The 12,839-nt window shown below is 39.4% G+C and overlaps 1 protein-coding gene across 1 annotated transcript in view; it reads left to right on the top strand.

Annotated features, from left to right (window-relative positions):
- Positions 1 to 12,839, top strand: part of CORIN (corin, serine peptidase) — a 217,346-nt gene that overhangs the window by 24,323 nt on the left and 180,184 nt on the right. The window contains 1 exon segment of the mRNA XM_058547003.1: positions 5,087 to 5,231. Coding sequence (XP_058402986.1) covers positions 5,087 to 5,231 — 145 coding nt within the window.

Raw genomic sequence — 12,839 nt, 5'->3', positions numbered from 1 at the left:
GAACAAATTAGGGAGTGCAGGAATGGATATAGCTAAACCAGACAGGAGGAGGCATTTGCGGTATTCCAGGTGAGACATGATGGTAGTTTTCACTAGAATGTAGGATCTATGAGGCTGGAGATCTTTGCTTTGCACAGTGATATATCCTAAGTGCCCAAACAGTGCCTGGCACATGATACGTGCTCAGTTACCTTTCCCTGAGATAGAGAACATGGAAGAATACCAGATATGAGGATGAAGATTATTTATTCGGTTTCAGACATGTTGGGTTTGAAGGTTTTTTGCAACATCACTGAGGAGATGTCAAGTGGCCAGTTAAGTACAAAGATCTGGAGCTCAGAGGAAAGATCTATGCTTGCCATTTAAAGATGTAAGTTATAGACGTAGGGCTGGCCCTCATGCTATTTGTGTGGGTGACATTGCCTGGAGAGAGTGAATGTGAGAAAAGAGCTTACAGAAAGAGAAGGAATGACCAGATAGGTAGGAGAAAGAGAAGTCAAAGGAAGAAAGTGCTTGAAGAAGATGGGAATGGCTAACTGAGAGTTTGATCTCTCAAATGATTCTGAGATGTCATTACAATGATGACTGAAAAATGTCACTTGGATATAGCAACATGCAGGTCATTGGTGACCATTGCACAAGGTCTTTTGGTGCAGTGACAGATATGGGTGCCAAATTGTAGTGGCAACAAGAGTAAGCAGTAAGTGCGGAAATCTGGACAATCAATATTAACAACTCTTTGAGCATTTTGGATGAGAAAGAAACAGAGAAAGAGGAGAGCAGCTGAAGTGGGATATAGGCTTGCGGATGGATAAAAAAATAACTGAGAGAGACCTAAACTGGTAAAAAGCTGATGGCAATGATACAGCAGATACAGAGAGAGAGAGGGACAGGGAGAGCGAGAGGGAGAGATCGATAGATATTGGATTTATGAATAAATGGAAAAGTAAGATGTAAAATTGCTGAGAAGAGAGAAGGAGATGGAGTCTAACAAAAGTGGGAGGATTAGTCTTTAATAAGAGGAGTCTTAAATAGCTTCTCTATCGTAACAGGAGAGAGGGGCGTGTAAATGAGCAGGTGTGTAGGTTTAGATTTAGGTAGGTGAGGCAATTCCCATTTGATAGTTTTTATTCTCTCTGTAAGGTGAGAATTAGGGTGGGCCCTCTTCTGAGAGTGAGAGTGGAAGAGTAGGAGGAGGTAGTTTGAGGAGATTGGAGAAGGCTTTAAATCAGCAATCAAGTAGTCCTCTTGGGTAACTTTTTACAGCCGTATTCAACTGTCCAGCTGTAGATATAGAAGGAGAAGATTGTTGGATTCATCTGGTGTTGATTTTTACGGGATGGGTGAGAAGAAAATCCAGAGGGGTAAGGGGGTTCAGGGCTAGCAAGAATATCATTGAAATAATGGTCCAAAGATTCTAAAGAAGGTATGTAGGGAAATGAAAAAAGGAGAGAGCTGACAGACTGGGAGAAGATAGAGGGATCAATGGACAGTAGGTCCCAAAAGAGTCAGAGAATGGCTGTTGTGAAAATAGTTGAATCAGCAAGCTGGGAGGCAAAAATGGAGTTAAGAATGTAGAAGAGAGTGATAGGAAGGCCTCCCAATGGAACCAAATTGACTCAAGAAAATATCCTAGTTAGGTAGATTGTCCATACCTGTTATATAAACCAGCATGACAGCTTTCAAAATACATGTAGTTCTTAAGATACAAGAAGTGAGTTTTCACCAACAGGATTAATAAAATATAAGAACTACATATATGAAATATGTGCAGATCAATCAGATGCATCCTTCCCTACTCACACCATGGAATGCTGTGCCTGTGCTTGGCTTACAGTTTCAAGCATGTGGAGGGTAGATTCTGGAAAAGGGTGCCATCTGGAGAGAAGGTTGTTGAATCCATTGAAATGAAGCTTAGGAATTGTCCTACCAGTTTATCTTGCCTGGCATTATTCACTCAACAGTAAAGTCTGCGAGTTGCGTTACATTCAGAGGACCCTCAAAGGGCCTTTGAATAATGCAGCATTTGCAGCAATAGTCCTGGTGGACATGAGTGCAAGAGGAAAGTTATGCACTTGAGGAGCATGCTGAAATGGCTTCTAAGTTTTTCTTAGTGCTGAATTTCTTCTAAGTATTTCTTTCTCTTCACCTCATGATAAAGCAAACAATTTCCTAGTCACTGGAGAAAAGATTTGCACTAAACATGAATATAGTTTCCAGAGGTCAAGTACTTGCTGATATATACTTATATGAGATATTAAAATGAGCCTCTAGCACTTTCTCCACTGACTCTTCATTTGTGAATACTCAATGGGATGTGTTTGGCCACAGGATTTCAGATAGCACTGAGGCCACTGTGAATTTGCCACTCAAGAGGATTATCCCTATAGTGCTCCTATGACCACCTTAACAGAAAAACCTTTTCCACTGCTGTAGAAGCCGAAGAATGTTCATAACTTCTTACCTCTGTGGATGTATTTTACCACTCTTTTTAACCAAAACAGGGCTTCTCAGGGGTACTTTTCTCAAAATAATGTCTAGTTTAATTGCTGCTTCTCTACAATGTCTTACCTGATGATCCAGCAAGAAATCAGATTCTTACCTTCTGAATTCCCATGGCACCTTAGCTATAAGTTTCATGGTGCTTATCATTTGCTTCCTTGAAATGTAGTTATTTTATTTAAGTACATATCTCTCCTACAAGACTGTGAGCTTTTGAGGGATAGTTGGTCTGAAATCATTGTTGTATCCATCACTATGCTTATCATAATTAGTAGGTGTTCAATAACTGGTTGTTGAGTAAATGAAATAAATAAGTCAATTCTATTACTGTCTCTATTGGGCTGCAGTCCCACACTTGCTTTTTATAGGTAAATGTTATCTCCAAGCCTGAAAGTGTACCATCCACCCAATGCTGGTGTTGTAATCAATGTGCTATTGCAGATCTTATATTATATTGTGTCAGTGTGTGGTTTGCAAACTTGGGAGCTTCCCAGGTGAAATCTGAAACCGGCTCCTGTACACAGAGGGAAAGCCGATACTGAAGAAAGAGGCAGACTACTCCACATTGGTAGGTGGCACGTTTAATAAGCAAGAGAACTTATGTATGAGTCTTGTCTTGTGTGGCTGCAAGAGGAGTAGATTTCCACACCCGCCTGCCAGAATCTTAAAAGTTTGTACAGAGGCCTTAACTAGATTCAGTCATGTGTAGCGTCCAGATGGTCTCAACAACACATTGCTCTCTCAAGGCTGCGTCCTTGAAAATGGCTCCAGCTGTGGGAATGGTGGACAGAATGTACATTCCAAGGACAGGGGGGGAGGTGAGGAGCCTCTGAATGCTCAGGTCCAGCTTGTGAGTCAACTGGTGGTCATGTCCTTTCAATGACCTCCTCCAACATGGTGCCATGTCTTCTTGCAGATCAAATTGTAAATTAACTCTGAATGATCTCACGTTGGCTGGTAGATTAAACCAGGTGCAGAGGAAATGGGTCAGTAAAGACAACCTAGGAAATCAAGCCGTTCTCAAGCTAACATCATATGTTCTTTCAAATAATGTCTCTCATGGAGAATTCTTAAAATTACAGAGGGTGTCATCACATCACAGTGTGTGTAGTGAACACTGCTTGCAATATGTGTTAGTGAACAAGAATTGATTCTGATGTAGGAGGAATAAAGCAGAAATGGAGAATCACATATGCTTTGCAATTCAGAAGAACCTATCAGAGTTGCCTTTTTATCCATGGGAAATTATCAGGTACTGGTTATGTACTGGAAACGATCAAGTATGGGAACTTTCTCTTAGAACAACTTCTTGATTAGGGTAAGGCTCTATCTCAAAGGTCATTTATTTTTCAAAATTAGATATTTTTTATAGGGGGAGAACCAACAAGACCTGGTCGTGCATGGCATGGAGGGAGGATGGAGAAGTGAGGGGTCTCGGGGTTATTGGAAGAGTGGAGTTTCTGTTAGCACAAATATGGAAGTTAGGAGAAGAACTAGTTTGAAGGTAAGGATAGAGAAGGAGATAGTTTGGTTTTGGACATGTTGAGAAGAGATGCTGCTAAGTACTAGGCATTGGAAATATATGATATAACTTAGAAGGAAGTTCAGGACTCAGAGAGATGGAGGAGATAGTTACACAGAGGTTATAGTTTAAGCTCTGAAACTATCAGAGGAGAAAATGCAAGGAGAGTCAGAAGTCCAGAGAGAATCATGAGAAACACCTTCAGTAGTGGGATCAGAAGAGCTGCTCCTACTGAGTGACTCAAATCACTTTTAATTCCATCTTACACTCCTGTTGAAAAAGTCACTGCCCTAAGCTAGCCATTTGTAATAAAAGAATTTCCAGACATCATTTCTGGAAGGAGATTGAACTAAGCAAAATTTAAAGTATTTGAAGACAAGAACATTATCTGAAATGTCACTATTGCACCTCATCATCCACTCACAAATGGATGGGCTGCAGGGGCAGTGTGGATGGCGGAGGATGTCCTGAGAGATTGTCAGTGTTTAACTGGCCACAGGACAGGCTCTTCTGCATTGTTCAACTTGTCACTAAATACATGGTCAGTCATATTTAACTTTGATGAATTATTAATGGCTGAAAACTTATTTTATCCAGATTCATAGAGATTTGGGTTAGGACTAATGAGACAAACAACAGTGACGTCTGGATAATGTCTTGTCTACACCTACTCACCAATATTTTATCACAGTATTAGGCAGTCTTTGCTTATACCTCTTGGCCAAGGTGATTCTTGCCGTGGTAATTCATAGCCCTTTGGAATAATACCAAATTGATAAAAATGTTTAAAGGATCAAGATGAAATATCATTAAAAGTTCATGTACTCCTGAAAAACATTTCAGAAAGAGGTGATTTGCTCTGCCTTGAATGTCGTTGTAGTCATTTGTTCATTTATTAGTGTGATTTAGTGACTAACCTCATTTCATCCCCTAAAGTACACACAGTAAAATCTCTCAGAATGCTGCTGCTCTGATTGGAGAGCGGTACTCTAAAATTTCATGCCATGTATTGAATTGCTTTGTAATATTAAAACCAGGTTTTATTTTCCTCTTTTCCTTTAGGTCTTGAGAGCTGATGACGATAACATGGGTGATGGCTGCTCTCAGAAGCTGGCGGCTGCTGGTGTTCTCCGTTTCCTGTTACTGGTCCTGATTCCGTGTATCTGTGCTCTTATCGTCCTGCTGGTGATTCTGCTTTCCTTTGTTGGTGAGTGATGCCATTAACAGAAAAATGAAGTCAAAATTAAAATTAGCATGATTTATAAGAGTGATTTCTACTTGGTACTTACTTATCCTAAAGTGTCAACTCAGTGAAAGGATTATCTGTTGATTATCTTATGCAAATCTGTAGTTTCAGCCATTGTAATCACTCGGCTAGTTATTATTATTAATATTAATTAATAAATTAATCCAAAGCTTTTAAGGAGTGATTACTAGGTACCAAGCACTTTGAAAGTCCCTGAGAACTTGAGGATGGTTAAATTAGTCCTTCTTTCTTAGGAACTCACAGTTGAGAGGAAGAGATGATTATTATTTGGGGAAGTCAAAGAAAGCATCACGGAGCATTAACATTTTGACCTTTGGAATAGTTAATAGAAATTCTGGTTAGAAGGCAGTAGTACATGGGTCTGGCAGAGAAAATAGCAAATGCCAAAATGTAACTCCATGAAAGGTGAACACAGACTTAGGAAATTGGGTGAAATTTTGGCGGTTGTAGGAAATGCAGCTAGACTTGATACCGGCTCAAGACAAAGTTGACATAAGGGAAGCCATATTGTAGAAAAGAAAAACTCTATTGTAACTTTGAATGACCTCTGACAAACTAACCCAGCTGGATCTGCACCCTCCAGGAGATCAAACTGCTCTGTAGATTTTACGACCACTGCTTGTGCATGTACCTCCCAGCTGCGGTAAGATGATAACTTTGTTTTTTTGAGTTCCTTAGGAATGTGATGACCCTCAAACAGAGAATCTATGCTGATAGCCATCATCAGTGAAAACTGAAAGATCTGGTGTGGCACTCCCAGTCTGTAACACCAGAAGGTTAACATTCCTAACGTCCTCCCCAATAACACAATGGCCTATATAACTGCTGGTTATAAAGGTTCTTTTGGACATGAGTTGGCCATCTTCCCTCTTGCTAGCAAGCTGTAATAAAAAGTCCATTTTCTCCTACCACCTTGCCTCTTGACTATTGGCATGTCTTGCGGCGAGCAGAAGGCCCCACGTTGGGCGGTAACAGACTGATGAAGTCCAAATGACACAGAATCTTGCATGTCTTCCTAAGGGATTTGTGCTTTAGCACCTAGGTCATTGGTTTTCAAACTCTAGTCTATGGAACCAAGGTTCTGAGGAGGAGACTCAAGGATCGCACAAATATATGCTTTTACTTTCTAATTTAAAAATTAGATCTTAAACACACTCTAAATATTACATACCAATTTTTAAGCAAGTGGAGACCAGCAACCAAGTAATTTGTGCTGACAGATTAATTCACTTGTATTTGGATCTTGCTCTCTCTTTTAAATCAACAATATCCTAAGTTTAAAAGGTGAGCTGTTGGGGAAATAAAAACAAACCTCAAAGCATTACCATTGGTAGCTACCGATTGCTATGTATTAGGATTTTTTTGAAATTGCACAATCAAATAAAATAGAGAAATAAATATCAAGATGATGCTGACCTAATTGCATTACCAATGATTTTGATTTTTTTTCACCAAAACTACTTTATTTTCTCATTGATTGGTTTTTAAGTTATACATTTACAACTTATAAAGTAAATTAATTCCAATAAAATACAGCTCATATCTATTTGTGATATTAGGATCTTATATGATATTTATTTGAAAATAATATTTATCTGCTACAAAAATGCTTGAAAACCACTGCTATGGGTGGTGGTTTACCATTGGAGGATCGTTCTAAGTGGGGAGAAACCCGATCATATTTCCGTTTGCAAAAGACAATAGACGTGGATACACTACAGAAGATTGGAGGCAGAAAGAAATGAAAGCAGGGAGACCAATTTGGGACTCTGGCTCTGGTCTAAGTAAAAGATGATAAGGGCTTGAATTAAGGTATTTGGTGCATTAAAATCAACAGAAATTAAGCTGATTGGATTTTGGTGTGAGAGAGAAGGAGGTGTCAGTGTTGACTCCCAGAATTCTGGTGTGGGCAACCAGATTGATTTTGGTGCCATCTGTTAATGTAGGAAGTAAATGTCGAGGAGTAGGTTGCAGGTAGAAGGAGGGTGGGGGCAGGTTTGGTTTGGACACATTAACTTCGAGATAATTGTGGGACAACCAAATACAGTGGAGTTATAGTTTAAGTGCATTTATCTTGGGCAAATTCAACAGTGCAGGCTGGGCCCAGACGTGGTGGAATGTGGGAACTCTGACGTGTTGCCTTGGTATGGGAATTTCAAGGGAAATTGTGCCTATATATGATTTTTGGCTTGTGTGTTAGCTTTAGAATTTAACTCCCACCCTACTGTAACTGGGCTGAAGCTAGAAGTATCCAGAAAGTATGCTGAGAAGGGAGTCCTGACTATAGTTATGAAGCTGCGAGTCTCAGTGGTAGTTGAAGCAGCAGGAGTGGATCAACTGTGAAGAGAAAGTGTATCGATTAAAAGCTGAGGGCAAAGCCCTGGAAGATGCTGGTATTTAAGGGGATGACAAAGAAAGAGGAGGAAGCAAGACGTACAGGTAGAACGGTCAGAGAAGAAGGAAAGGAACTCGGAAACGCTGGGTTTCATGGAAGCCGAGGGAGGAGAGACATGTTAGAGGTCAGAGGGTGACAAGTAAGAGGAGGACAGAAAAAGTTCTCAGCCCAGGAAGACTGCAGGTTTTCCATTGGGGTTTTAGTCACCCTGCCGCACGTGGTGCCAACTGTGGCGTGCTCCCAGGCGAACGCGGGACAAAACCCTGAAACTCGTTTCTGCCGCTCTCTTCTTCCAAGACTCAGCTCCCCTCCACAGTTGGCCTGTTTTTTTCCTCTCCAGTGCCTTCAGGTAGTCGCTTTTTCGTGTTTTCTCCAGAGTTTGTAGTTGTCATCTCTGGGAGCGTCTGTCTGGTAGAAGCTCCCTCAGTCATACCACTGTCACTTTTAAGTCTAATTCTCATAGTACTGTGTTGAATGGCTCACACACATTGCAGAATATTCCCTGTCATTCTCTGGGTAGAATGCTAATATAAGTTTAAAACATACTTCTAAGTACCTCAGTGCTTAGAGGCTTCTGAGCAGAGGAGGGATGCCATTAAAACAGTGCTTTAGGGGCCGGCCCGGTGGCGCAGGCAGTTAAGTGCGCGCGCTCTGCTGCGGCGGCCCGAGGTTCGCTGGTTCGGATCCCGGGCGCGCACCGACGCACTGCTTGGCAAGCCATGCTGTGGCGGCGTCCCATATAAAGTGGAGGAAGATGGGCACAGATGTTAGCCCAGGGCCGTCTTCCTCAGCAAAAAAAAAAAAAAGAGGAGGATTGGCGGATGTTAGCACAGGGCTGATCTCCTCACAAAAAAAAAAAAACAAAAAAAAAACCAGTGCTTTAAGTGGGTTATTTTTATTTATTTATTTATTAAAGTTTTAATTTTTTTACAGCTTTATTGAAATATAATTCACATACTATCCAATTCACCCATTTAAAGTGTATAATTCCATAATTTTTAGTATATTCACAGATAAGTGCCACCATCACCACAGTCAATTTTGGAACATTTTCATCACTTCAAGAAGAAACTGTTTCCTTTAGGTATCTGTCACCGCCCTATCTTTCTATCTCCTCCCTGCCCCAGCCCTAAGCAATCACTAATCTACTTTCTGTCTCTAGAGATAGCCCTATTCTGGACATTTCATATGACCATATGTGGTTTTTGTGACTTCTTTCAAAAACATAATATTTTCAAGGTTCATCCATGTTGTGGTATGTATCAGTACTTCCTTCCTTCTTATGGCCAAGCAATATTCCATGGTATGGATTTACTGTATTTTGTTTATCAGTTTATCAATTGATGGACATTTTAGTTGTTTCCATCTTTTGGCTATTACGAATAATATTGCTCTGAACATTCATGTACAAGTTTTTGTGTAGACATACGTTTTCATTTCTCTTGGGTTTATACCTAGGAGTAGGATTTTTTTTATTGTTTATGTTTGGGATCAGGAAGTGTACCAATTTGTAACCACTTCTAAGTGCTATTTTTGGCTTACATGTAGGTAACCTTTAGAAAGTGGAGGTTTCCCAGACATTTTCTTTAAAAGCATTTCATAAGTTTTGCACCAGATGATTTGATACAGATATATTAAGTAACATCTGCCCAAATAAACATTTCCTATTTTATAATTGAAATGTTTGTTGTTATAATGAGCAATAAAACCATTTTATGCCTTTGTTTAAAAAAACTCATTAAAGTCGGCCTTTAAAAATGTCCTGTTTGGTTTGAGTTTATAACTCCATGCTCTTTCAAAGTTTTATAGTTATTTCTGGGTCCATAAGTGTTGCTAAGGGATGCTGGAATGCCAATTGTATATAAATAACAGGAGCTCTATCTTCAAAAGAACAAGAGATAATAGTGAGAGGATTACTGATCAGGAAAAGATGATAACAGCCTTATGCTAACAGACACAGATGCACTATGTGTCTCTCATTTTGTCTGTTTGGGCTTCTCTCATGTGTAAAGTCAAGATGGTAAAAAGATTTCTGAAGATAAGAGAGTTGGACTTTCTGAATAATTATTTCAGCAGCAGACTATAGAAGAGAGCAGTAACAAATTATTTTTCTTCTCGATCCCCTAAACTGAAGCTGGAGGTGTAAAGGTTTAGTTTAGGTTAGTTTAGTTTAGTATTTCTAAAATCAGCAGATAGTCTGAGTTGTCTTTATGAGTCCAAAGATTTGGATTCTAAAATAAAGATTCAGGGGCCGGCCCGGTGGCCCAAGTGGTTAAGTGTGTGCGCTCCGCTGCGGCAGCCCGGGGTTCACCGGTTCGGATCCCGGGCGTGCACCGGCACACCACTTGGCAAGCCATGCTGTGGCGGCGTCCCATATAAAGTGGAGGAAGATGGGCACGGATGTTAGCCCAGGGCCAGTCTTCCTCAGCAAAAACGAGGAGGATTGGCGTTGGATGTTAGCTCAGGGCTGGTCCTCCTCACAAAAAAAATAAAACAAAATAAAGATTCAGGTTTTTGAAAAAAATTGAAAGGAAAATTGAGGAGTAAGAAAGGTACAATATTATACCTAAGTTTTTATTTCTTCAGTTATAATCTAATACTGAAGGGCCATGTGACATAGAAGAAAGAATTTGTAACTTGACACTGAGAGGTGTGGGTTTAGCATATTACTCCTCCGTTTTCTGGACATGTGACTTTTGGTCAGATGCTTTACCATCTCTGCGAGATGGGGAAATATAATTTTACTCATTTCACAGAACTGTTACAGAAGTCAAATGAAATAATATTTGTGAAAGTATTTGTATAAATGACAAAGTTCGTTATGAAAGTAAAGAATTGGTTTTTGCTTATGAATATTAATATCAGATAATTATTTTAATAAATAGTTTTATTATACACAAAAATCAACTAAAATGTGTTTATCTCATTTTAACTCAATCCATAAGAACTAAAATCTTTGTACTATGATCCACTGTCATAGTAATCCCATAACACATAACCACATAACCGTACAACGGAGCCATTGCCACAGGATATTTTAATTGCCAGTAAGGTAGCTAGAAAGGAATAAAGTTGAACGACTATTGGATTTGCAATGTGATGGCAAGTGTCACGTGACTTTTATGCTTAGGCCTGAGAGTTACTTTCAGAGGCTAATTCATTTCTTATAAGAACTAAACTGGCAGCAGGTTGTACTGCGATCACTTGACTAGAAAAGTCAGCTTATGCGACAGAGTACTTAATCAGAGATTGAACTGATACCTGCCTTCACTTACGTGTAAGTATATCAATAATATATAAACATATATATGCAAGATTTAACATAAAATTATTTTCATATGTAGAGAAACATTTAACAGAAATAGAATTATAGATTGATATAGTTCAATACTGTTCATACCTTTAATAAACATATATTAAGTGCCTGTTACGTGCAAGGCAGTGTGCTATAGGCATTGGGCACAGCCTTGAATAAAATCTACCCTCATGGACTCCATAGTTCAGTGAGTGAGGAAGGCGTTAAAAAATAATCACACAATTAATTAATTACAACAGAGGTACCTCCCATGTGGGAAGAGGCAGTTGCTATGAGAGCTTAAGACAGGGGACCAAACCTGGTCTGAGTTGAGGGAAGCCTTCCCTGACAGAGTGGCACTTGAAATGTGAACTCCACAATGAGGATGTTGGAATAAAGGAGTGACGTGACTGATCTGGTTGAGGCTTTGGTTTATTTATTTCTTGAGGTAACATTGGTTTATAACATTATATAATTTCAGAGATACATCATTGTATTTCGACTTCTGTGAAGACTAGGTCGTGTTCACCACAAGTCTAGTTGCTGTCCGTTATGGTACACGTGTGCCCTTTTACCCCTTTCACTCTCCCTGTACCCGTCTTCCCCTCTGGTAGCCACCAATCTATTCTCTGTATCTGTGTGTTTGTTTGTTGTTGTTGTTTTATCTTCCACATATGAGTGAAGTCATGCAGCATTTGGGCTTCTCCATCTGATTTTTTCGCTTACCATAATACCCTCAAGGTCCATTCATGTTGCAAATGGCAAGATTTCATCTCTTTTTGTAGCTGGGTAGTATTCCACTGCGGTTGAGGGCTGTAAAAGGTGCCTTTGGCAGCTGTGTGGAGAGAGGGTTGAAGTGGGTAGAGTATGTGGCAACGAGAAAAAATGGGAGGTCCTACAAATGTGGTGCTTTGGGGTATGGTCTGCACTAATTTTTGCAAACTGTTGTTCATCTTGATTTAATTTTACCAAAGTTATGGTCCAAAAAATCTCATTAGATTGTTCTTTACTTTTTCTTTCCCAGGCTGTTGAAGACTTGGTTTCAAAGGCTCTTCCACTCATCCACATCTAAAATAAATTTTCTTTGTTTTAGCCGTAAGCTTATGACAAATAGCCTAAGGTGATCTTCCTAACTTTCTTAAATGATGAAAAGTCTGTGTGTGGCCAGTTAATTTTTTATTTTTGTCATGCAATGAAGAAGAAAGAAAAATTATACTGGTGGAGAGTATAGGAAATATGGTAAACTATCCATTTTTCTTGAACTCAAGAGAAATATTCCTCTACAAAATGACTTTCCTTTTCAAAAATGCTAGATGAGCTTGAGATCATTGAACTTAAATATAGTTTTTCTTGGGGCTGGCCTGGACGTAGTGGTTAAGTTTGTGTGCTGCACTTCAGGTGGCCTAGGGTTTGCAGGTTCAGACCCCAGGCATGGACCTATTCACCACTCTTCAAGCCATGCTGTGGTGGCATCCCATATACAAAAAAAAAATGGAGGGAGATGGGCACAGATGTTAGCTCAGGGCCAATCTTCCTCAGCAAAAAAAAAAAAATATATATATATAGTTTTTCTCTTAGCAAATTTCTTAGCAGTTTGTGGATTTTACAAAAATTTGGAATTATGAGAATCTTAACTTCCTAATGTTGTATTTTGTTATATGTTATAATGTTGTATTTTGAATATCATTTTAAAATGGAAAACCTCTCAGATCCTTATTTCCTTACACCAAAAATTTAAGATTCTCTATGATCTTTTATGACCTGACTCTACATTACTTCTTTAAATCTGTAAATTCCTTTAATAACTTCTGCCCTCTGGTGCAGATTCATCAACAGAGAGTTCTCAAACTTGAGAATA

The sequence above is a fragment of the Diceros bicornis genome, chromosome 8 (assembly GCF_020826845.1).
Source record: "Diceros bicornis minor isolate mBicDic1 chromosome 8, mDicBic1.mat.cur, whole genome shotgun sequence".
Classification (NCBI taxonomy): Eukaryota; Metazoa; Chordata; class Mammalia; order Perissodactyla; family Rhinocerotidae; genus Diceros; species Diceros bicornis.
The sequence above is the reverse complement of the archived record's forward strand: the minus strand, read 5'-3'. Positions and strand labels throughout refer to the sequence as shown.